The sequence below is a fragment of the Vicugna pacos genome, chromosome 30, assembly GCF_048564905.1.
Source record: "Vicugna pacos chromosome 30, VicPac4, whole genome shotgun sequence".
Classification (NCBI taxonomy): domain Eukaryota; kingdom Metazoa; phylum Chordata; class Mammalia; order Artiodactyla; family Camelidae; genus Vicugna; species Vicugna pacos.
In genome coordinates this window covers 19,338,688-19,363,800 of record NC_133016.1, presented here as the reverse complement: position 1 = coordinate 19,363,800, position 25,113 = coordinate 19,338,688, and the positions used below count along the sequence as shown (strand labels likewise).

The 25,113-nt window shown below is 51.6% G+C and overlaps 1 protein-coding gene across 1 annotated transcript in view; it reads right to left on the bottom strand.

Annotated features, from left to right (window-relative positions):
• Positions 1 to 6,464: 6,464 nt before the first annotated feature.
• Positions 6,465 to 25,113, bottom strand: part of LOC140685458 (uncharacterized) — a 43,487-nt gene continuing 24,838 nt past the window's right edge. The window contains exons 23-36 of the mRNA XM_072952262.1: positions 24,699 to 24,852; positions 23,652 to 23,710; positions 22,643 to 22,775; positions 22,281 to 22,345; positions 20,469 to 20,622; positions 19,423 to 19,481; positions 18,414 to 18,546; positions 18,056 to 18,120; positions 16,244 to 16,397; positions 15,198 to 15,256; positions 14,189 to 14,321; positions 12,109 to 12,271; positions 9,708 to 9,889; positions 6,465 to 6,596 (exon numbers count right to left, since the gene is read on the bottom strand). Coding sequence (XP_072808363.1) covers positions 6,589 to 6,596; positions 9,708 to 9,889; positions 12,109 to 12,271; positions 14,189 to 14,321; positions 15,198 to 15,256; positions 16,244 to 16,397; positions 18,056 to 18,120; positions 18,414 to 18,546; positions 19,423 to 19,481; positions 20,469 to 20,622; positions 22,281 to 22,345; positions 22,643 to 22,775; positions 23,652 to 23,710; positions 24,699 to 24,852 — 1,521 coding nt within the window. The 3' untranslated portion in view covers positions 6,465 to 6,588. The remainder of the gene's footprint in view (positions 6,597 to 9,707; positions 9,890 to 12,108; positions 12,272 to 14,188; positions 14,322 to 15,197; positions 15,257 to 16,243; positions 16,398 to 18,055; positions 18,121 to 18,413; positions 18,547 to 19,422; positions 19,482 to 20,468; positions 20,623 to 22,280; positions 22,346 to 22,642; positions 22,776 to 23,651; positions 23,711 to 24,698; positions 24,853 to 25,113) is intronic.

Genomic DNA, 25,113 nt, shown 5'->3' with positions numbered 1-25,113 from the left:
GATCGCCTGCTCTGGGCGTCTAAGCCACCAGGTAGGAGAGCAGCTACCTGCCGGGGAGACTGTGTGGAGAAGCCCTGAGAATGCGTGGGGAGGGACAGCACGCCCACTCAACCAACCTTCATATTGTGCCCACCAGAGTCTCGGGCACGTGGAAAAAGCCTCCTCAGACTAGGGACTGGCTGCTGCCAGCTGAATGCCACTGCGTGACCCCAGTCAAACCCGAGAGCAGAAGCATCACTCAGCTGAGTCCTACCTAAGGTCCTGACCCATGGATCCTGAACACAGAGAGGATTATTGCTTTGAGATGGCTTAGCACGCAGCCATAGGTAACCAGAACATACCATGTAAGGAATGATCTTTGCTGGGCATGTTTAAGACTGCACTTTCTGAACTAGTCTCACCTCACCTTTAGAATCTGAATCTCAAATACAAGTCTCAATAGACCCAGTGTAAGACAGAGAAAGACAAACACTGTATGACAAATACTATATGATATCACTTACATGTGGAATCTAAAAAATAATAGAAATGAAACTATATACAAAACAGAAAGAGGCTCACATATAGAAAACAGATTTATGGTTACCAAAAAGGGGGACGCAAATTAGGCATATGGGATTAACAGACACAAGCTACCGAACATAAAATGGATAAGCAATGAGAATTTACAGTGCAGCATGGGGAATTATACCCAATATCTTGTAATAACCCAGAATGAAATATAATCACTATGCTGTATGCCTGAAACTAACACAATGTTGTAAATCAACTCTACTTCAGTTTTAAAAAAAGAAATCATAATTTCCAGACTCCTTTGAAGGTCTCTGCATGTGGTCAAGTGACAAAAATTTCCCCAGAGATAGAAATGGAAACACCGTTTGCACACTCGGGAAAATGTCCTTAAACCATCTCTTCTCCCTTCTCCGGGGAGAGTGTGGATGGGATTATTGGTGTCGCAGCCTCGCCAGGAGCCCTGAAGAGGAGGACTTCACCCTCAAGGTGTGAGAACTTAGTGCTGCAAGGATCACGAAACTTGGCGAGTTCAAGAAGCTAGTGCAAGACGGGAAGCTGGGTGCCCCAGAGCGCTAAATGTGTCTTCAGATGAGCGGCTGCCCCAGCCGCGAATGGATATCTGCGGAAAAGGCACAGGCAATATCCCCGAGCTGAGAGCATCACCCGGTCCCGAATCCTCCTTTCTTTCCTCTGTTTTGTTTTTCATTTCCCCCTTCCCCCCTGCTTCCCCTCCCCACTTCTTTCCTCCCTACTCCCGTCCGCGAGGACTGGCTGTTGACCTTGCTCAGGCCTGGGTGCGGATGCGGGAGGATTCCGCAGCCCCACAGCAGCCCAGTGGTGCCCTCTGGCGAGGCTGCCTTGCGCTCTGTGAAAGGGCGGCCGTAGGCTCCACAGCCCAGCCACACGGTTCTCGCCATCACTGATGGAGACGAAGGAGAAAGATAGTGTCCTTTTCCTGTGGTTGTTAGCTGAGACCACCGCCCAGGGACATAAGAGGAGCTTCGCAGGCGAGGGTGGACTCCGAAGGAAAGCCAGCCCCCAGCTGTCGCGGGCAGCGCGCACCTGTGACAAGGAGAAGCCGAGGGACAGCTGGCCCAGGCTGCAGGTTGAGGTGACTGTTGAAAAAAGCATTCAGATGCTGGATGGGGTGTCCGTGCCCATCCTGCCTTTGTGAATGGACTGCGCTCTTCCTCAGCCTTCCTGCCCCCAAGGGTGTTGTTCAAAGCCAGAACCGCCTGAGGTGGGGGTGAGTGGGTTGTGCTACCTGTCAGCTTAACCAGAAGAGACAAAAGTTGAGGGCCCCCCCCCACCCTGCCATTTTCAGGGAGTCAAACAAACTTTAAAGAGGACTATCTCTGTCCCCAAGAGATTCGGGGAAGCACCTCTAAAGAGGTGGGGATGAGGCCCCCGTCCTGATAACAAAGCTTCCTACTCCACTGCGTCCTTCTTGGGCAGCAAAGGAGAGGGATCCTAAGCTTTTTGGTCACCCAGCGAACAGCTCCATAAGGTTCTGTGTCACCAAATTCCGTTCGGGACTGTGGAAGGACAGTCTCATTTGCTCCTAGCAATGGAGAAGCAGGGCCTGCTGCCGCTGCTGCCACCAGTTTGAGACCCTTGACTTCCTGGCAGCTGCGACCCATCATTGGTCATTTCTCTCTGCACCAGCCAACCCCTGGTACCAGGTGTTTCGAGTGCTTGGGAAGTTAGGAGTGTTCAGGGACACACAGCAGAGACTAGCACGTGGGCGCTGTAGGTGAACTTTTTGGGTTCTGTTCTTAGTTCTTCACAGATGTGTTAACTTAGCAGGTGGCTTAACCTCTGTGTCTATTTCTTTATCCCTGCTTGGTGGGGGCGGATAAATGATAGTCTCTGACTCTCAGGTTTGTTCTGAGGAGTAAATGAGCCAATCTATGAAAGATTTAGCAGTTCCTGGCACGTAGTAAACAATGGCCACTCAAACATTAGTAACCTTAGGAGCTTGGTTATTGAGACAAGAGTCGTTACAGCAAAAAGTCATGGTGTAACACTTCTATGTATAATTCCATTTTAGATTACTTTCAATGCTTAATTTTAGAGACATTAAGGTATGGCTGTACTTTAAAAAGTTAGGTTTATTTCTGAAAGTTTTTAATGTCTTTCTATGAAGTCAGCGGAAGGGGGAGCATTTCAAAGCAATGAAATTACCTGGGTAGTAAACAGGACAAAAATATTAGTGTTTCCCTTATGCTAGGCACCTTCTACTTCACTCTTAAGATCGGCATTACGGTGAAGAAGAATTTGCATTGCCTGGCTCTAAAATCAATTGTAAGGAATGGTCATCTAAGAGGTTTGTAGTTAGTTCTGCTTTTGCAGTGTCTAGTTTTAACTTTTTCTCATTGTAGGCTTTTGGTTACTCCCCTTCCACCCTATCCCTGAATTTTATTTTCTGAGAGTCTGCATTTCAAGCTGCTAGGGCAGAGAGTGTGATTACAGAAGGAAGGGCTCCTCACCCAGGTACCTTGCTCTCTAGCTGTCATTAGGAAAGCCATTCAGAGTCAGGATCTAACACGAGGAGCCCGTGCTCACTCTGCAGCCAAATCATAAAGCTTAAATCAAAAGTAGCAATGTTTAGGCAGACCCTAAATCTGAATGCCTAAACTTACAAAGCCAGCATTCTTTAGAGGTCCTAAAACTTGCATTACCTTTCCATTTAATTATGCTTTTTAAAAGCTATTATATGAGGAATAAACCTATTAAAATGAGAGAGTATGTTTTCATTAGGTCTTCATTAAGCCTTCAGTAAAAAAATAATGGGATGCAGAGTAACCAGTAAAATATATACAGTACTTTTAATGAGTCTTATTCTGTATACTGTAAATATTTACGTACTTTTAAGTCCAGAGAAGTAGTAACTAACTTTCAGTTTATAGTTTATTTTTCAATGTTAACACACAGTATTTGGGATACAGCAGAATTCTGTGTCTTGCAAAACCTTGAACTGTGTTTGTGTGTTTTTGACATAGCTCATCAGAATAGTCGCTAGCCCTGAAAGCAGCTTTCAGATGTATAATGGTGTCAACAACGAGTGTGTCTAATGGCAGCAGGCAGCAGAAAGCTAAAAGAGATTCTGGGATACTGTATCCATGAAAGGAGTTGGTAAATTTTAGCCCCATCCTGCTTTTGTAAATAGAGATGCATTGGGACACCCCTGTGCCCATTCTTTACCGTATTGCCTGTGGCTGCTGCCACAGCTACAAAACTGAGTGGCTGTAACACAGACTGTCTGGCCCCATAGAGTAAAAAATATTCACCGTATGATCCTTTAGGGAAAAGTTTGCCAGCCCCTGCCATGGGACCTCGAAGTCCCTTCCTTAAAAATACACTTATGATCTCTTCATTGTTTCTTAGCCCAATGGTTCCCAAACTGTCTTCTGCAGAATATTAATATTGTCTAAGTTAATAAGTGAGGGAAAAAGATCCATGCTAACAGTAATTTTTCCTTTGTAATTTATTTTAAATAAAAGTTTAAGACTACCAAACTCATTGCTATGGCTTTTATTTTTATGTGATAACCTACCTTTAAGAAAAGGTGTCCCATGCCTGAGAGCACCAGGACATCGAGTGAGAGATCACCTGATACATGAGCATGCGATGCTCCACCTGCGCCTTGCTGCCCAGGCAGCACTTAACGGTCACTGATGAGATGCTTGGCATCATCTCTTTGATGATGGCTCATCTTCTGTGTCCTGTCTTATAATTTCAACACATTTGTGATACTTAATGTTTATTCTAAATTAGCCATGTTTTGTACCACAAACACATTGCCTATGGATCTGTTGCTGAAACAAGGAAGACTTAAACAAGTAGTAGAATCTTTTTTCTTATCAAATTGTGTCTGAATCAAGTGATCAAAAGGTAGGAATATTACAAAGTAAAGATGAGCACTTGCAGCCTTTCGTTTCTAGAAATTCAGGAAGTGAGCTTTCCAGGGTCAAGTTTATGCGCAATTCCAACAAAATAACATTTAGTAAGAAACCACTAAGAAGAAAATATGAGGAAAGTTATTTGTTTTTTGGATTTACTTCCTTTGGAAATAGATTTGCACCTCATGCTCAGTGTGTGTTATGTAAGAAAATTTTATTGAAAAGCTCTTTGGTCCCTAGTAAGTTTTGAAGACATTTGGAAACAAAACATGCTGCATATAAAGACAAAGACATTATCTTTTTCAAGCAACATCTTGATTCACCTGAAAACAATAAACCCCCAGCACCTAAAATTGTCAACACAGATCATGGAAGCGCTAGAGAAGCATCATGCAGTATAAGTTACCACGCAGCCCTGAGTGGAGGCTCATACATCAGAGAATTGCTCACCAAGCCTTGTGCAAAAGACGTCGTGATGCGGACGTGTGACGAACAGTATAGTAAAGACAAATAGACGCAGTGCAGCTGTCAGTACGGCTGCTGGTCGAGTTGAGGCTCTAGCTGCTGCCACTGAAGAAGGGCCTGTTTGTAGATGGGAAACTTGTGGCAGGTTCTCACTGCAGCTGCCAGATCCAGCCGACGTCTCAGGACTCGCTGTGCTGCTCGTGTTTGCTTGTTGCAAGTTTAACAAGTCCACTGAGGACGACCTGCTCTTATGTGAATCTTTGCAGAGAATGCCATTGGTGAGGACATTTTCAACTGCATCCACAGCTTTATGCAAAACTGTGAAATTGTATGGGGAAAATGTGCTGGTGTTTGTAGTGATGCTTCGGGGGGGTTGATGGGAAAATTGCTGGGGCTGTCACCTGGATAAAATATGTGGCTCCCGAAAGCACCAGGAGTCACTGCCTATTACGTAGACATGCACTTGCAGTTAAAATAATGCCTGCATCTCTGGAAAACATGCTCGATCAGGCAGTCCAAGTCATCAATTATATTGAAGCTTGGCCACATCAGCCCAGACTACTAAAAATTTTATGTGAAAAATTGGGTGTCCAGCACACAGCACTTCTAAATACGGAGGTGAGGCGGCTTTCCCGACGTAAAGATCTTGTAAGACTTTTTGAGCTTCGTCGTGAACGATTGGTTTTCATGGATTCTGCTTTTTGAAGATCTGATTGTTTAACAACTTCACCGTGGCTGCTAAGACTTGTATATCTTGCAGATATTTTTACTAAATTAAATGAGGTTAATCTGTCAATGCAAGGGGGAAATGTGACAGTTTTTACAGTACTTGATAAAATGTCATCAAACGAAAACTTTGTTTCCTACACTCAGTGACTTGACTGAAATTAATCCTATGGTTGATGGAGATACTTTCAGGGCCGATGTGCAGCACCACAGGGGTTTGAAATCTGTTAATATTTTCCTGTAACAAAGGGTAATAATGCTTGGGTTAGAAATTTATTTACAGTAACTTAACCCAACCTCATTAGTGTCATGGGACTATGAGCCTGATTGATTTAACATCTGATTCCCAGGTGAAGCAAAATTTCACTGAACTTTCATGAAATGATTTTTGGAGCAGCCTGAGTCAGGAGTAGACAAGCGTTGCAAGGCATGCAGGTTGTGTACTGCTTCGTTTACTACTATGCACCTGTGTGAAGCAGGATTTTCCTATTATGCTGAAAAAAAAAAAAACTAGGTGTGGATATGACTTAGCAACACCACACCTAACATTAAGCAGATATGTGATAAAAAGACACAAAAGCACTGTTCTCATTAAAATTGGAGGGTTCTGCGTGCCTCTTGATAACCAAATATAAGATGCAAATTTAAAATGATTTACTTCAAAAAAAGGAAGCTAATGCATTTATTTTTCATGAGTGAAAGCATATGATGTGGTATATTACTTTGCAGGTTTTGGTATCTGAGGCTGACTCACCAACACGGTGGGTAATTCAGTAAAGCAGGAACATGGGGAGGCAATCATTTATTTCAAAGAACATTAAGGTAGAAACATCACATGACTGGGCTTCAAGATGCTCACATTCACTTGTCACAGCAGGGAATCCTTCATGTGTCCACTTCCATCATTAGCCAAGATCCAGGAGGTTCATGATGCACCCCAGTGTGTGTGTGTCACTTCTCAGCCATTTAACTTGCCTAATTGTCATTTTTCTATTCAAAAAGTAAATAAATTTCAGTACATAAAAATGAAGAGGAGCATAACAAATGTTAATATATCCAACCTGACCAAAGAAACAAAAAGTACAAATGGAACAAACACACTGTGTGTACCTCTTCCCAACTGCCAGCTTATGTCACCTGGTGGCCCCACATGGAGCATCTCCTACAAGGCACTCTACTGGGAGGGTGTGTGTGTGTGTGTACGCACGTCTGTCAGTGTGGGGTGGCACGTAGACCAGAGGTCCAGCAGTCATTCAGAAAGCACACAGCTGACCCAGGCAGGGGCCAAGCTTCAAACCTTCCCGGCTCAGCCTGTGCCCAGGGAGGTCTGCAGCTCACACTGGCTAGGGGAGGCTGGGTCACACGTGTCCCTCCATCCCCAGCCCAGCTGAAAGCCAGAAAGAGGCCCAGGTCAGCCCGTGGCCCATTTTCAGCCCTGCCCCACCCTGGCCTGTCCAAATGCCACAGGGCCATGTCACACATCTGGCCGGCAAGCGTTCCTTGGGCTAGAGCATCTATCCCCTCTTCTCCGCGTTCACCCCCTGCCTGGTGCCCCTCTATAGCTGCCCTCCCGCTCCCCCGGCCTCTCAGCATCATCTCCCCTCCTCCTCCCCGTAGTGTCTCAGCGTTTTCCTGCCCAAAGTTGGTGAGATGGGGCCATTTCTCTCAAGGGTCGTTTTAAATGTTCAGGTTTTTAAATTTTTATTTTATTGAAGTATAGTCAGTTTACAATGTTGTGTCAATTTCTGATGTACAGCACAATGCTTCAGTCATACATGAACATACGTATATTCATTTTCATGTGCTTTCTCACCATGCGCTACTACAAGATACTATGGTTCCCTGTGCTGTGTAGTATAAACTTGTTGCTCTATTTTATATTTACCAGTCACTATCTGCAAATCTCGAACTTCCAGTGTATCCCTTCCCACCCTGTTCCCCTCTGGTAACCATGAGTTTGTTTTCTGTCTGTTTAATTTTAGATTCCACATGAGTGTTGTCATATGGTGTTTTTCTTTCTTTCTGGCTTACTTCACTTAGAATGTTGTTTTCCAGGGCCATCCATGTTGCTGCAAATGGTATATTTTTTATGGCTGAGTAGTATTCCACTGTATACATATGACACGGCTTCTGTATCCAGTCATCTGTTGGTGGACATTTAAGCTGTCTCCATGTCTTGGCTATTGTAAATAGTGCTATGAACATTGGGGTGAAGGTGTCTATCTGTATTAAGGCTCCCTTTGGATATATGCCCAGGAGTGGGATTATTGTATCATATAGTAAGTGTATTTTTAGTTTTTTGAGGAATCTCCATACCATTTTCCATAATTGCTGTACCAAACTACATTCCCACCAACAGTGTACAAGGGTTCACTGTTTTCCACACCCTCTCCAGCATTTACCATTTGAATATTCATGTTTTAATTATTTTATTGCAGAAGCGACATGTAGGATAATGAAAAAGTGGCATCCTGGTGGCTGGGGGATGAGCCTGTGTGTGTGTCCCCATGCATGTGTGTATGTTCCTGTATGTGTGTACATGTGTGCCCTCCATGTGCCTGCATGGGGGTGGGGAGTGGGGCTGGAGCCTGTGTGTGTGACTGAGTGACATCTCAGGCACGTGGGCCTGGAGGGGTGTGAGAGGCCGTGATGCTGGGCTGCGAGGCTGTGACCTGACCAAGGCCACACAGCCCGTCTTGGGGCTCAGGGCCCCACCCTTGCTTCCAGGCCTGTCACCAATCAGCTGGGGTGTTCTCTGCCGTGACACAGGACTTGGAGTCCTGACCCTGAGGGCCCCACAACTTCGCTCAGGAGGGGTCTCTGGGGCAGGAGGAGGAGGCTGGGCTTGGCATGGGGAGGGGGAAGCAGGGAATCCAAGGGGGTGAGCACGGCTCTGGAGTTTGGGGGTGACCAGCAGCAGCGAGGTGAGGGGAGTAGGAAGGGCCTCCTCACCAGGACTGAGTTTGTCACCCCGGCCAGGGGAGTCGCTTTTCTGCACAAGGGCCAATTTAGAAAAATGTGGAAAACCAAGTTTCAGGCTCCATGGTAGGTAAGTCCCATTCCAGACGGAAATAGCAGGATGTGACCCCATAAAAAGTGGTGAGCGCACGTGAGCCATCGCCCCGCCCAGAAAGGAATTCCCCCGAGAGCCAGAGCTCATCCCACCCACCCAGGGGTCTGGGAGTCCTGGAGCGATGGCCCTGCTGGGGTCCCACTACCCAGGAAGATGGGGAGAAGGGCCGCTGGTCATACAGTCGAGGATCAAGGAGGGGAAGAGACCTGCCCAGGTCACCCAGCACAGGAGGGCAGTCGGGTGGGACCCAGGGCTTCGGGCTTGTCACAGGCCCCCTTCTTAGGACAGGGGCATAGGCCTGCCTGGAAAGAAGCATCGGGAAAGTGAATAACCCTGCAGACAGGGCCAAGTTGGCTGGCTGGCCGAGCCTCAGTTTCCCTTCTGTGGAACAGGGGATGGGACGGCGCCTGCTCACAGGGTCTCTGTGAAGCTAGAGATGGTGCTACTGTGGTGCTGGGGAGAGCCCTCCTGGTCCTCCTTACCTGGGAAGTGGCCGGAGGGCCCTGGGCGCGGCTCTTAGCCCCATCCTGAGGGCCGATGGTGCCTGTCTAGCTGGGCAGGCTGCTGGTCCCTGCGGCCCTGACAGTGGCAGCTACACGGCTTGGTGAAGGATGGGCCAACTCCCCTTCCCAGTCACCCTGGCCCATCGTCCCCCACCACGCACCCTGGGCTGGCTCCCTCTTTCCTTCCTGCCTCCTCTTGTCTCTGCTTCCCCCTACCCGGTGTCCCTCTCTTGTCACCTCCTGTCCCTCTCTAGGACTTGACCTCCACCCTTCTCTCACTCACACGCTGTCTCTCCCTGCGTGTGTCTTTCTCTGCCTCTCCCCCCAGACCCTCAGGCCCTGAGCTCAGGTCTAGCCCTGTCCAGGGCCACAGGGCCACATCTCTCCCAGCCCTCCCACCCTCACAGCGAAGTTCCAGCCCCAGCCCTGCTCACAGTGGAGGAGCCCGGTTACGGAGCTGCTCCTGCTGGCATTTACTGCTGCATCGCTGTTCCCCCCACCTCCCGGGCAGCGCAACAGTCTCACCTTGACCTGTTTGTGGCCCAGCCTGGACCCCAGAGCTGCTGCAGGGCTGGCTGCCTCCCCCACCTGGAAGGAGGGCTCCGTGGGCTCCAGGGACAGCTGGCGCAGAGTGGAGTGGACTCTTTCTATACCCAACACCTTCTCCCTGGCAGTGGTGGCGCCCCGCCCACCTCAGAGTCAGGAGGCTGTGGGAGGATGAATGGCGCTCACGGGGCTCACTGAGAGCACTGTCGCCCTCAGCACCTCTCAGGGTCTGCCTGGAGCCGGGGCTGCCAGGCAGCTGACGCGGGGCGGGGGCACGGGCCTGGTCAGTGCAGGGCCTCTTGCTGGACGCCCATGGCCCCCCCTGCACCTCATCCATTCCTCACCATGAGACACGGCCACTTCATTCTGGTCTCACGACCAGACACCCCTGTGACTGACAGGCCCCACATGCCCAGTGAGTGTTTACAGACTGAAGCAGCACAGCCATCACTAGATCTAGACACAGGCTGTACCCAACAACCAGGAGGAGCCCTGGGGCCCCTGTGGTCACTGCTGCCCTGAAGGGGTAACCTTTCATCTGCCCTGTCATCTTAGTTCCTGCTGGTTTGTGAGTTGTGTGCCCGTGAATCACTGCGTGCCCTCAAGAGGGTGTGACCACTGATCCTCCAGGAAGCAGACACTGACACAGAGAGAACGGTGACAGATTCATTAGGGGTGACAACAGGAGAGACCAGAGGGGGCAGCAGGATGGAGTAGGAAAACATTTGGGCCTTAATGCACCTCTGACATCTCTTAACACATCATTGCCATAGTTGAGAGGCCTCTTCAGGTGTCAAATAGACTGTGCTGTAAGGCAAAAAGAGTTATTTTAATAGGACCTTATTTTTTCCTGATTTTGTCTTCTCTAATGTACGTATGGCCTCTGACAGACACTGTAGTCTGTGTGTGCATGTCCGTGTCTATACAGAATGAAAATAATTACTTTCACATCTCAGACACAGATCTCAAAATGTGCACATTCTCATTGTTATATTTCCTTCTTTAACTAGTAGGACCTAAGATTTAATAGAAGGAAGGGATCTTTCACCTTATCTTTAAAGCAGAGAATGGTAAGCTCTGGGCCTGAGCTCTTACATCTTCAGTTTAAATTTAATGGACTTCCTGAGGTCTCTTTTGATGATACTGTGTGCAGACACTTTCTTTTAAACTATGAGAATGCTGAGTGAGAAATATGTCCCAGTCATTTTGCAAAACAATGTGTGTGCTTGACCCGACCCTCCTCACAATGACGTCAGGGACCAGCATTACCCCCGGCTCACAGACAACGCTGAGACCCTGTGGGGGCCCCACTGAGTCTTGGTGTTAGGGGATGAACTGCAAGAACTCAAAGAATCAGGAATCGGATCTTGTGACATAAACGTAGAGATGCCAAGCTGACAGTGGGCATGGTGACAGGAGGGAGCAGGGTTGTGAGGACAGGGGTCCTACAGGGGGTCTCCTGTTCACCCCTGACTTCCCCCAAAGAACCTGCCTCATGCTGAAGGGCAAGGCACCTGTTCAGCTGATCTAAATCCTGCCTGCACTTTTCAAATAACTGGGGCAAAAGAAAACTTCAGCCACACAAAATATCATGAAAAAAACAAGCTAAATTTCAGTTTCTCTGATATCCAGAGATTTCATCCAGACCCAGAACTTTCAGAAACCCAAGAGAACAATCATCTTTATATGAGGTTGTGAACTGAGGCTTTCTGGAGGCACTGGGTTCTGAAGGGGATACGTGCATGGCCGCACTGAGTCCCCTGCACACACACGTGGCTCTGAGTGGACCTCACGCTGCATTCACACGGCCCGCCTGAACTGCCCGCCCTGCCGGGAGTGACGTTCCAGCTCCATCTGAGTGAACCCAACAAACGCCCACTGGGCAGCCCCTCAATTTCTTTCTTCCCCTCCACACCCTCCTATTCACTCCTGGGTGGCTCACGTGTCCCTCTTCTGCACTCTGAGGCCCTGCACGGGCACATCTGCTATGGTGACAAGCTGTCTGTTGTGAATGTCTCTCTCCCTCACTCGCTCCCTCCCTCACCCCTCGAGGCAACCCCATGAGCCCCTGAAGTTAGGGGTGTGCTTCACCCCTCACAGAGCACATCACATGGTCCATGCAAGAGGCACATCTGCCAAACTGGGACTTCAAATTCATTTGATATTCTATCAAAAGTCTCTTTTGTTCTATACAAGAGACACCTGCTTCCCAGGTCAGGACAGGGAAATGACACAGTCCATCAGATGTGTGTGCTGGGAAGCTAGACAGATGTCACAATGTCCCAAGTCAGATTTCCTCAGGCATCGCAAGGCCCTGGAGTGCCATCTCCCCTTCTGCAAAGACTCGACAAGGGAGCAGAAGCACATGCTCTCATCTTACCGAGCGAAGTAACTTGTGCCGGTGACTGAGACCACAGAGGCCACAAGGGAGGTGGGGGTGGCGGTGATGAATAGCATCTGACAATCGGTGATGGGTGTCCCAGGGGGCAAGGTACACCAGGTGGTCCTGGACAAGCACCGGGACGTCTGGAATTCACTGTGACCTGCAGACAGAAGAGAGAGCTGTGTTGGATGACAGACAAAAGGAAAAACACCTACAGAACCTGAAACCCAATGCAGCAGCTGTCAGCACCGGGCACCCTACCCTCCACCGGGTGCCCAGACAGCAGCACAGGGCCACACACTCGACCTTGGGGATAAAACACTGTTGCCACACGATACCGCCGGTGTCTGTAAGTGGAGGAAGGCGAGAGTCCTACGACTGAGACGATGCACAGAGGTTCCAGCAAATTGATATAGTAGGACCTCCCAAACAGGAAGCCTCTCTGTGCAGGACAACCCACCCTGATACCTTCCCCAGCTCCACAGAAGCATGGTCTGCATGAACCAGAAACACAGAGAAAGAAAGGAAGTGAAGGCCTGGTTTTCCACACATAGAATCAGAGCCGCACCTGAGTACTTGCACTGTCTGCAGGACCCTGCCAGACCCTTTCTACTCCCTGCACACAAAGGGCCCTCCTCCACCCCGCAGGAGCTGCCCCTGGGCGCAATGAGCACTGAGGAGCTGGGCATCCCGGAGTCCTGTGGGGGAGCTGGCAAAGTGCTTCTGAGGGGACAAGGCTGTCCTCAGAAGGGAGTCAGGCTCTGCTACAATCATCCTTATTCTCAGGGATATCTGGATTTAAGTTTGCTAGGAAAAGCACACTATGTTTGTCCTATGGGAAAGGGAACGGGGAAGTCTCAATCCTGCAAATAACACCAACGGGATTTTAGCTCATGTGGAAAATCCAATGGTGTGTTATGAGACAGAGAAGCAACTCTGACAGCTTCCAGGGCAGAACCGACCCAGCGTGGGATGGAGGACATGATGCCAGGACTGTGGTGCAAATTGGTCCTGCAGGGAACTAGGCATTTTCACTGCGGGCTCTTTCCCTTCCAGCCTCTATTCCCTACTACAAATGCACCATCTCTGAGAGTCAGGCTTTTCTGCCCAAGAATACAACTGGAGGCAGCGGGGAAGGCACCTTTACCTCCCCAGAAGAGACAGTGATGGGCTGTGATATTTACCACACCCAGGAAGACTCAAAGTTGCACAAACCACACAGTGTAAGGCTGGAGGAGTGGCTTTGCTCAGTTTTCAGTTACAAGGAATTGAATGGGCTTTCTACAAAGGAGAATCCCCAGCCTGAGCCAGGAAACCATTCAAAGAATGACAACAGGAACCGGTCTCAGTGACCCAGGAGCAATCCCAAGTGAAGGAGGTAAAAAGAAGTCAGCCGAGCCAGGAGGAGTCAGTATGGAGCAAGGGCCCACAATTCTTATGCTATTCTAAGAAACACACAGTCAAAGCTTGAGGTCCTAAGCACTCATGCAGTCCCTCGCTAAGGGCTTCTACAAGCAACACTCAAGGTGACTGGTTGAGAGGAAAGCCAATGTACCCTGCACAACAGTTTGACTTTGAAAACAAAACGACATGCCAGATCCGAAACATAACACACAGCCTGCAAACGAGGCCAAAGAGGATGCTGCGAAAACAAAAAGAATACATATCCGAGAAAGACTTCCACCAAACAACACATCTCAATTTATCTGGGACTCCATGCTGGCCTCAGGTGGGCGGGAGCTACCAGGGGACACCAGGGCAGCACGAGGTTCTGCACTGGAAAAAAACCACAGAAAAGGATGGAGCATTAGGCTTTCCTGTGAAGACACTGCTGAAGCGAAACAAAACCTTTGCGCCTGCCTGCCTGCCTGCCTGCCTGCTTGCCTGCCTGCCTGCCTGCCTTCCCCGCATCACACTCGTTTCTTGGAGGAACTGGATACTGTCCCCAGGAACTCCTGCATGCTAAGCCTGCATTCTGTCTACTGCTGAGCTACATATACCCTCCCCCCACCCCCCAGAGCAGACTAGTTTCTAGGCACAGAGGAACAAGGAACGCCATCCACGTTCACTAACTTACCCGGTGTATAATAAGCTCCGTGTGCTCCAGCAGAAGAGGTCGGCGTGGTATGATCTGTTGGCTCCCATGGAGCCGTTTCTACAGTCCCAGTAGCGTCTTCCGGTTTCTTAAGATCGGGCTCAGTCGCCCCTTCCTAGGAACACAAAACAAGATAAAACAAGAAACGAACTTCAGAAACCATCATGTTCATACGCTTGGTCGGTTGGTCGGTCGGTCGGTCAGGTAGACAACAGTTATTTACCGTACCTATCAGAACACAAGCCCTATCCTGGGAGAAGCTGGCGGTACAAATAAAAGGCAGATTCTCCTCTCTGTTCTGCCAGAGGCACAGGATCCATGAAAACAAGTCAGCACAGAAAAGTTTCAACAGCTCTACAACTGAGGTGAACGGGTACAGTAACGCCACAAAGGACAGGAGAGTCCGCTGCACGTGGATAGCTCAGGGAATGCTGGGAAGACCGCACTGTTTCGTAAAAGAGAGATCCAGTGCAGAGGGGGGATGTGGAGGGGCTCTGGGGAAGGGCAGCCTGAGTAAAAGGAGCAGGTGGGAAACAGCGTAAGGCATTAAGGAAACTAGAACACTGTTACTGGCGGTGGAATGGGAAGACAAAACATGCTGCCTTCAAAATGAACCACCACTGAATTAATTTCAAGTGAGGACGGCTAAAACAAGAACCAACTCCAAGATACACCTAACTTTCCCAGGGATGAATTTCTTTTCAATACCCTCTAATAAACTGTAACGGAAAGACCCTGAAAAAAAGAATTCACATACAGAGACACTGGTTTCACTAGGTGAGTCTGGAAAATTAACACAAGTGCACTATCCAGTCCTACGGCATTAAGCACAGAATCACATCCTAAACTGTAAGTTAAAAATGTAAGTCAAAAATTCTCATCAGCAGATGCAAACGTGAAAATGCACACTCACACCAACCCCCGGCTTATGTTTCAGAATCCCCTGATACTTACACAGTCACACAAGGACATTAACAACAAGAGACAGTACCTCCTCAGAGGAAGACTCTCCTCCTCCTTCTTCTGCAAAGTGGTGCACTGACATACCACCTGTAAAATGTAGTTACAGGTACATTAATGAGAATATTCACGAATGCAAATTACAACCACCACGTGCGTCTATCTCCGTCCGTGGATATGTCAAAACAAAAGTGGCAGAAAAGAATTTCAAAGAGTTAAGAGCATTTTTCTGGGGGGGAAAAAAAAAAAAAAAAAACAACCCCCAAAAAACCCAAAAGCTTAAGTCACGGTTGGGATAGATTTCAAACCAAGCAGTAAGAGGAAAACACGTAAAAAGAATGGATATCCAAGTCGGGTTTGCGCACTATGTACTTCCAACATTTGAAGTTCGTTCCTGTTTTTGTTTTTTCTTTTCTTCCTTTTTTAAGTGGAGGTACCGGGAATGAGCACACGGAATTCGGCATGCTAAGCAAGCATTCTGTTCACCACTAACCTATATCCTTCCCCGAGTAAACTAAACTAGCTTCTCGGCATAGATAAAATAAAATACAAAAAAACTCTTTCACCGTTCACTACCTTACAAAACATGTTACTTTGCTGAAGCGCGGAAGACCTTTGAGGCTTTCTTCCCCGTATCACACTAAGTCTCACATCAGACCGAGTGGGAGACAGGTCTCAGGGACCCTTGACTGAAGAGACCACAGGCCACGGGTTCGGGTGTTTCTTCCATAACCGATCATCGGCTGTGGAAGGTCAGGGCTCCACTCGCTGCCGACAGTGACAGGGGCGGGCTTCTCCTCCAGGGAGCCCGGAACGTGGTCTCTGTTGAAGGCCCGTGTGCAGAACCGACACGTCTGCCCTCCGTCAGAGGACCCTCTTTCCCTCTACAAGAGACACCTCCCTCCCCAGGGCAGGACGGGGAAGACGCGGCCCATCAAGTGCGTCTGCTAAGGGACCAGAGGGACGCGGCCGTGAGCCCAGTCAGGGCCGCCCGTGCACGGGGAAGCCCCGGAGAGCGACCTGCCCTTCTTCTGCAGTGACTCAAGGAAGAAACAGAGGACTATGCTTTCCTCTTACCGAGCGGAGCAGCTGGCGGTGGGGGGCCAGGCGGCACGGGGCACCAAGGGGGAACAGGTGCAGGTGCCCAGCTGGGCGACGACGGGCCGCACGCGGGGCAGGCCACGCAGACTGGTCCTGGGAAAGGTTGGGGCCCTCCGGCCCACGGGGTGGCCTGCAGGACAGAAGGGAGAGCTGGGTTGGATGACAGACAAAAGCGCCAACGCCGACAGGAGCCGAAACCCAACGCAGCAGCAGCTGTCGGCACCGGGCACCCTCCCCTCCACCGGGTGCCCAGAGAGCAGCACGGCGCCACACGCTCCACCCAGCCCTCTGGGGCCTGCCTGCAGCCTGGGCCGCACAGGAGGACACGGGGATACGACACTGACGCCGCACGTCGCCGCCGCTGTCTCCAAGTGGAGGAAGCCAAGGGTCCTCCTGCCCGAGAGGCTGCACACGCAGCTGCCAGCACACGGACAAAGTAGCGCCTTCCCCAACAGCCAGCCGCTCTGGGCGGGACGGCCCTCCCCGCCACCTTCCCCAGCTCCACGGAAGCTTGCCCGGCGCGGACCAGGAACACGGAGACGGGACGGACGTGAAGAGCCCATTCTCCACACGAGCAAGCAGAGCCGCACCTGGGTCACCGCTCTGCCTGCAGGGCTCTGCCTGCAGGACCCTGCCAGGCCCTCTCTGCCCCCTCCTCACAAAGGGCCCTCCTCCGCCCCCCGCAGGGGCTGCCCCTGGGCGCAAAGAGCCCTGGGGAGCTGGGCATCCCGGAGTCCTGCGGCGGAGCTGGCCAAGGGCTCCTGAGGGGACAAGGCTGTCCTCAGAAGGGAGCCAGGCTCCGCTACCATCATCCCTATCCTCAGGGACGTCTGGATTTTACGGTCCCTACGGAACGCACCCTACACCTGCGTGCTATGGGAGAGTGACGTGGGGAGTCTCAACCCCACACCTGACACCCAAGGGACTGTACTAGCTCGTGCGCAAAACCCCACGGTGTGCCATGAGACCAACGAGCAGCTCTGACAGCTTCCAGGGCAGGCCCGACCCGGCGCAGGGTGGGGAACACAACGTACGCACGCCGGTGCGCATGGGAATTCCCCCGCAGGGAAGGAGCCATTTTTCACGGCGGGCTCTTCCCCTTCCAGCCTCTATTCCCTACTACAAACGCACCATCTCCGAGAGCCAGGCTTTTCTGCCCAGAGTACAACTGGAGGCAGCGGCCAAGACACACCTGCCTCCCGAGAAAAGACAGTGACGGGCTGTGACATTTGCCACACCCAGGAAGACTCAGAGTTGCACAAAGCACACGGTACAGAGCTGGAGGCGGGCGGGGTGGGGGGGGCTTTGCCCCTTTTTCAGTTACCAGGATCTGAATGGACGTTCCAAACAGGAGAATCACCTGGCCTGAGCCGGGAAACCAGTCAAAAGGACGACGACACAGAAATCCGTCTCAGTGACCCAGGAGCAACCCCAGGTGCAGGAGGACAGGAAGGAGTCAGCCGAGCCGGGAGAAGTCAGTGTGGAGCGCGGGCTCACCCTCCTCACGCTGCTTCGAGAAACCCACAGTCAAAGTCTGCGGGCCCCGGCTTCTAAGCACTCCCTCATGGCTCCTGCAGGCACCAGCCAAGGCGACGGGCTCCCGGGACAAGCAGCCCGCTGGCTCCTGGGCAAGAGCTTTCAGTCTGAAAAGGCAGCGACACGCCACGCCACGCCAGACCCGTCAACAGGACACACAGTCTGGAGACGAGGCCAGGAACGGCTGCCGGGAAAACGGGAAGATCACCTTTCCCAGGACGAGGTCCAACAGAGCATGATCACCCCACTTACCTGGGCCGCCGCAGGTGGCCAGGCGCTGTCGGGCCACATCGGAGCCGCGCCAGGTCCCGCGTGGGCTGAAAACCACAGAAAAGGATGGAGCATTAGGCTTTCCTGTGAAGACACTGCTGAAGCGAAACAAAACCTTTGCGCCTGCCTGCCTGCCTGCCTGCCTGCCTGCCTGCCTGCCTGCCTTCCCCGCATCACACTCGTTTCTTGGAGGAACTGGATACTGTCCCCAGGAACTCCTGCATGCTAAGCCTGCATTCTGTCTACTGCTGAGCTACATATACCCTCCCCCCACCCCCCAGAGCAGACTAGTTTCTAGGCACAGAGGAACAAGGAACGCCATCCACGTTCACTAACTTACCCGGTGTATAATAAGCTCCGTGTGCTCCAGCAGAAGAGGTCGGCGTGGTATGATCTGTTGGCTCCCATGGAGCCGTTTCTACAGTCCCAGTAGCGTCTTCCGGTTTCTTAAGATCGGGCTCAGTCGCCCCTTCCTAGGAACACAAAACAAGATAAAACAAGAAACGAACTTCAGAAACCATCATGTTCATACGCTTGGTCGGTCGGTCGGTCGGTCGGTCAGGTAGACAACAGTTATTTACCGTACCTATCAGAACACAAGCCCTATCCTGGGAGAAGCTGGCGGTACAAATAAAAGGCAGATTCTCCTCTCTGTTCTGCCAGAGGCACAGGATCCATGAAAACAAGTCAGCACAGAAAAGTTTCAACAGCTCTACAACTGAGGTGAACGGGTACAGTAACGCCACAAAGGACAGGAGAGTCCGCTGCACGTGGATAGCTCAGGGAATGCTGGGAAGACCGCAATGTTTCGTAAAAGAGAGATCCAGTGCAGAGGGGGGATGTGGAGGGGCTCTGGGGAAGGGCAGCCTGAGTAAAAGGAGCAGGTGGGAAACAGCGTAAGGCATTAAGGAAACTAGAACACTGTTACTGGCGGTGGAATGGGAAGACAAAACATGCTGCCTTCAAAATGAACCACCACTGAATTAATTTCAAGTGAGGACGGCTAAAACAAGAACCAACTCCAAGATACACCTAACTTTCCCAGGGATGAATTTCTTTTCAATACCCTCTAATAAACTGTAACGGAAAGACCCTGAAAAAAAGAATTCACATACAGAGACACTGGTTTCACTAGGTGAGTCTGGAAAATTAACACAAGTGCACTATCCAGTCCTACGGCATTAAGCACAGAATCACATCCTAAACTGTAAGTTAAAAATGTAAGTCAAAAATTCTCATCAGCAGATGCAAACGTGAAAATGCACACTCACACCAACCCCCGGCTTATGTTTCAGAATCCCCTGATACTTACACAGTCACACAAGGACATTAACAACAAGAGACAGTACCTCCTCAGAGGAAGACTCTCCTCCTCCTTCTTCTGCAAAGTGGTGCACTGACATACCACCTGTAAAATGTAGTTACAGGTACATTAATGAGAATATTCACGAATGCAAATTACAACCACCACGTGCGTCTATCTCCGTCCGTGGATATGTCAAAACAAAAGTGGCAGAAAAGAATTTCAAAGAGTTAAGAGCATTTTTCTGGGGGGGAAAAAAAAAAAAAAAAAACAACCCCCAAAAAACCCAAAAGCTTAAGTCACGGTTGGGATAGATTTCAAACCAAGCAGTAAGAGGAAAACACGTAAAAAGAATGGATATCCAAGTCGGGTTTGCGCACTATGTACTTCCAACATTTGAAGTTCGTTCCTGTTTTTGTTTTTTCTTTTCTTCCTTTTTTAAGTGGAGGTACCGGGAATGAGCACACGGAATTCGGCATGCTAAGCAAGCATTCTGTTCACCACTAACCTATATCCTTCCCCGAGTAAACTAAACTAGCTTCTCGGCATAGATAAAATAAAATACAAAAAAACTCTTTCACCGTTCACTACCTTACAAAACATGTTACTTTGCTGAAGCGCGGAAGACCTTTGAGGCTTTCTTCCCCGTATCACACTAAGTCTCACATCAGACCGAGTGGGAGACAGGTCTCAGGGACCCTTGACTGAAGAGACCACAGGCCACGGGTTCGGGTGTTTCTTCCATAACCGATCATCGGCTGTGGAAGGTCAGGGCTCCACTCGCTGCCGACAGTGACAGGGGCGGGCTTCTCCTCCAGGGAGCCCGGAACGTGGTCTCTGTTGAAGGCCCGTGTGCAGAACCGACACGTCTGCCCTCCGTCAGAGGACCCTCTTTCCCTCTACAAGAGACACCTCCCTCCCCAGGGCAGGACGGGGAAGACGCGGCCCATCAAGTGCGTCTGCTAAGGGACCAGAGGGACGCGGCCGTGAGCCCAGTCAGGGCCGCCCGTGCACGGGGAAGCCCCGGAGAGCGACCTGCCCTTCTTCTGCAGTGACTCAAGGAAGAAACAGAGGACTATGCTTTCCTCTTACCGAGCGGAGCAGCTGGCGGTGGGGGGCCAGGCGGCACGGGGCACCAAGGGGGAACAGGTGCAGGTGCCCAGCTGGGCGACGACGGGCCGCACGCGGGGCAGGCCACGCAGACTGGTCCTGGGAAAGGTTGGGGCCCTCCGGCCCACGGGGTGGCCTGCAGGACAGAAGGGAGAGCTGGGTTGGATGACAGACAAAAGCGCCAACGCCGACAGGAGCCGAAACCCAACGCAGCAGCAGCTGTCGGCACCGGGCACCCTCCCCTCCACCGGGTGCCCAGAGAGCAGCACGGCGCCACATGCTCCACCCAGCCCTCTGGGGCCTGCCTGCAGCCTGGGCCGCACAGGAGGACACGGGGATACGACACTGACGCCGCACGTCGCCGCCGCTGTCTCCAAGTGGAGGAAGCCAAGGGTCCTCCTGCCCGAGAGGCTGCACACGCAGCTGCCAGCACACGGACAAAGTAGCGCCTTCCCCAACAGCCAGCCGCTCTGGGCGGGACGGCCCTCCCCGCCACCTTCCCCAGCTCCACGGAAGCTTGCCCGGCGCGGACCAGGAACACGGAGACGGGACGGACGTGAAGAGCCCATTCTCCACACGAGCAAGCAGAGCCGCACCTGGGTCACCGCTCTGCCTGCAGGGCTCTGCCTGCAGGACCCTGCCAGGCCCTCTCTGCCCCCTCCTCACAAAGGGCCCTCCTCCGCCCCCCGCAGGGGCTGCCCCTGGGCGCAAAGAGCCCTGGGGAGCTGGGCATCCCGGAGTCCTGCGGCGGAGCTGGCCAAGGGCTCCTGAGGGGACAAGGCTGTCCTCAGAAGGGAGCCAGGCTCCGCTACCATCATCCCTATCCTCAGGGACGTCTGGATTTTACGGTCCCTACGGAACGCACCCTACACCTGCGTGCTATGGGAGAGTGACGTGGGGAGTCTCAACCCCACACCTGACACCCAAGGGACTGTACTAGCTCGTGCGCAAAACCCCACGGTGTGCCATGAGACCAACGAGCAGCTCTGACAGCTTCCAGGGCAGGCCCGACCCGGCGCAGGGTGGGGAACACAACGTACGCACGCCGGTGCGCATGGGAATTCCCCCGCAGGGAAGGAGCCATTTTTCACGGCGGGCTCTTCCCCTTCCAGCCTCTATTCCCTACTACAAACGCACCATCTCCGAGAGCCAGGCTTTTCTGCCCAGAGTACAACTGGAGGCAGCGGCCAAGACACACCTGCCTCCCGAGAAAAGACAGTGACGGGCTGTGACATTTGCCACACCCAGGAAGACTCAGAGTTGCACAAAGCACACGGTACAGAGCTGGAGGCGGGCGGGGTGGGGGGGGCTTTGCCCCTTTTTCAGTTACCAGGATCTGAATGGACGTTCCAAACAGGAGAATCACCTGGCCTGAGCCGGGAAACCAGTCAAAAGGACGACGACACAGAAATCCGTCTCAGTGACCCAGGAGCAACCCCAGGTGCAGGAGGACAGGAAGGAGTCAGCCGAGCCGGGAGAAGTCAGTGTGGAGCGCGGGCTCACCCTCCTCACGCTGCTTCGAGAAACCCACAGTCAAAGTCTGCGGGCCCCGGCTTCTAAGCACTCCCTCATGGCTCCTGCAGGCACCAGCCAAGGCGACGGGCTCCCGGGACAAGCAGCCCGCTGGCTCCTGGGCAAGAGCTTTCAGTCTGAAAAGGCAGCGACACGCCACGCCACGCCAGACCCGTCAACAGGACACACAGTCTGGAGACGAGGCCAGGAACGGCTGCCGGGAAAACGGGAAGATCACCTTTCCCAGGACGAGGTCCAACAGAGCATGATCACCCCACTTACCTGGGCCGCCGCAGGTGGCCAGGCGCTGTCGGGCCACATCGGAGCCGCGCCAGGTCCCGCGTGGGCTGAAAACCACAGAAAAGGATGGAGCATTAGGCTTTCCTGTGAAGACACTGCTGAAGCGAAACAAAACCTTTGCGCCTGCCTGCCTGCCTGCCTGCCTGCCTGCCTGCCTGCCTGCCTGCCTTCCCCGCATCACACTCGTTTCTTGGAGGAACTGGATACTGTCCCCAGGAACTCCTGCATGCTAAGCCTGCATTCTGTCTACTGCTGAGCTACATATACCCTCCCCCCACCCCCCAGAGCAGACTAGTTTCTAGGCACAGAGGAACAAGGAACGCCATCCACGTTCACTAACTTACCCGGTGTATAATAAGCTCCGTGTGCTCCAGCAGAAGAGGTCGGCGTGGTATGATCTGTTGGCTCCCATGGAGCCGTTTCTACAGTCCCAGTAGCGTCTTCCGGTTTCTTAAGATCGGGCTCAGTCGCCCCTTCCTAGGAACACAAAACAAGATAAAACAAGAAACGAACTTCAGAAACCATCATGTTCATACGCTTGGTCGGTCGGTCGGTCGGTCGGTCAGGTAGACAACAGTTATTTACCGTACCTATCAGAACACAAGCCCTATCCTGGGAGAAGCTGGCGGTACAAATAAAAGGCAGATTCTCCTCTCTGTTCTGCCAGAGGCACAGGATCCATGAAAACAAGTCAGCACAGAAAAGTTTCAACAGCTCTACAACTGAGGTGAACGGGTACAGTAACGCCACAAAGGACAGGAGAGTCCGCTGCACGTGGATAGCTCAGGGAATGCTGGGAAGACCGCACTGTTTCGTAAAAGAGAGATCCAGTGCAGAGGGGGGATGTGGAGGGGCTCTGGGGAAGGGCAGCCTGAGTAAAAGGAGCAGGTGGGAAACAGCGTAAGGCATTAAGGAAACTAGAACACTGTTACTGGCGGTGGAATGGGAAGACAAAACATGCTGCCTTCAAAATGAACCACCACTGAATTAATTTCAAGTGAGGACGGCTAAAACAAGAACCAACTCCAAGATACACCTAACTTTCCCAGGGATGAATTTCTTTTCAATACCCTCTAATAAACTGTAACGGAAAGACCCTGAAAAAAAGAATTCACATACAGAGACACTGGTTTCACTAGGTGAGTCTGGAAAATTAACACAAGTGCACTATCCAGTCCTACGGCATTAAGCACAGAATCACATCCTAAACTGTAAGTTAAAAATGTAAGTCAAAAATTCTCATCAGCAGATGCAAACGTGAAAATGCACACTCACACCAACCCCCGGCTTATGTTTCAGAATCCCCTGATACTTACACAGTCACACAAGGACATTAACAACAAGAGACAGTACCTCCTCAGAGGAAGACTCTCCTCCTCCTTCTTCTGCAAAGTGGTGCACTGACATACCACCTGTAAAATGTAGTTACAGGTACATTAATGAGAATATTCACGAATGCAAATTACAACCACCACGTGCGTCTATCTCCGTCCGTGGATATGTCAAAACAAAAGTGGCAGAAAAGAATTTCAAAGAGTTAAGAGCATTTTTCTGGGGGGGAAAAAAAAAAAAAAAAAAACAACCCCCAAAAAACCCAAAAGCTTAAGTCACGGTTGGGATAGATTTCAAACCAAGCAGTAAGAGGAAAACACGTAAAAAGAATGGATATCCAAGTCGGGTTTGCGCACTATGTACTTCCAACATTTGAAGTTCGTTCCTGTTTTTGTTTTTTCTTTTCTTCCTTTTTTAAGTGGAGGTACCGGGAATGAGCACACGGAATTCGGCATGCTAAGCAAGCATTCTGTTCACCACTAACCTATATCCTTCCCCGAGTAAACTAAACTAGCTTCTCGGCATAGATAAAATAAAATACAAAAAAACTCTTTCACCGTTCACTACCTTACAAAACATGTTACTTTGCTGAAGCGCGGAAGACCTTTGAGGCTTTCTTCCCCGTATCACACTAAGTCTCACATCAGACCGAGTGGGAGACAGGTCTCAGGGACCCTTGACTGAAGAGACCACAGGCCACGGGTTCGGGTGTTTCTTCCATAACCGATCATCGGCTGTGGAAGGTCAGGGCTCCACTCGCTGCCGACAGTGACAGGGGCGGGCTTCTCCTCCAGGGAGCCCGGAACGTGGTCTCTGTTGAAGGCCCGTGTGCAGAACCGACACGTCTGCCCTCCGTCAGAGGACCCTCTTTCCCTCTACAAGAGACACCTCCCTCCCCAGGGCAGGACGGGGAAGACGCGGCCCATCAAGTGCGTCTGCTAAGGGACCAGAGGGACGCGGCCGTGAGCCCAGTCAGGGCCGCCCGTGCACGGGGAAGCCCCGGAGAGCGACCTGCCCTTCTTCTGCAGTGACTCAAGGAAGAAACAGAGGACTATGCTTTCCTCTTACCGAGCGGAGCAGCTGGCGGTGGGGGGCCAGGCGGCACGGGGCACCAAGGGGGAACAGGTGCAGGTGCCCAGCTGGGCGACGACGGGCCGCACGCGGGGCAGGCCACGCAGACTGGTCCTGGGAAAGGTTGGGGCCCTCCGGCCCACGGGGTGGCCTGCAGGACAGAAGGGAGAGCTGGGTTGGATGACAGACAAAAGCGCCAACGCCGACAGGAGCCGAAACCCAACGCAGCAGCAGCTGTCGGCACCGGGCACCCTCCCCTCCACCGGGTGCCCAGAGAGCAGCACGGCGCCACACGCTCCACCCAGCCCTCTGGGGCCTGCCTGCAGCCTGGGCCGCACAGGAGGACACGGGGATACGACACTGACGCCGCACGTCGCCGCCGCTGTCTCCAAGTGGAGGAAGCCAAGGGTCC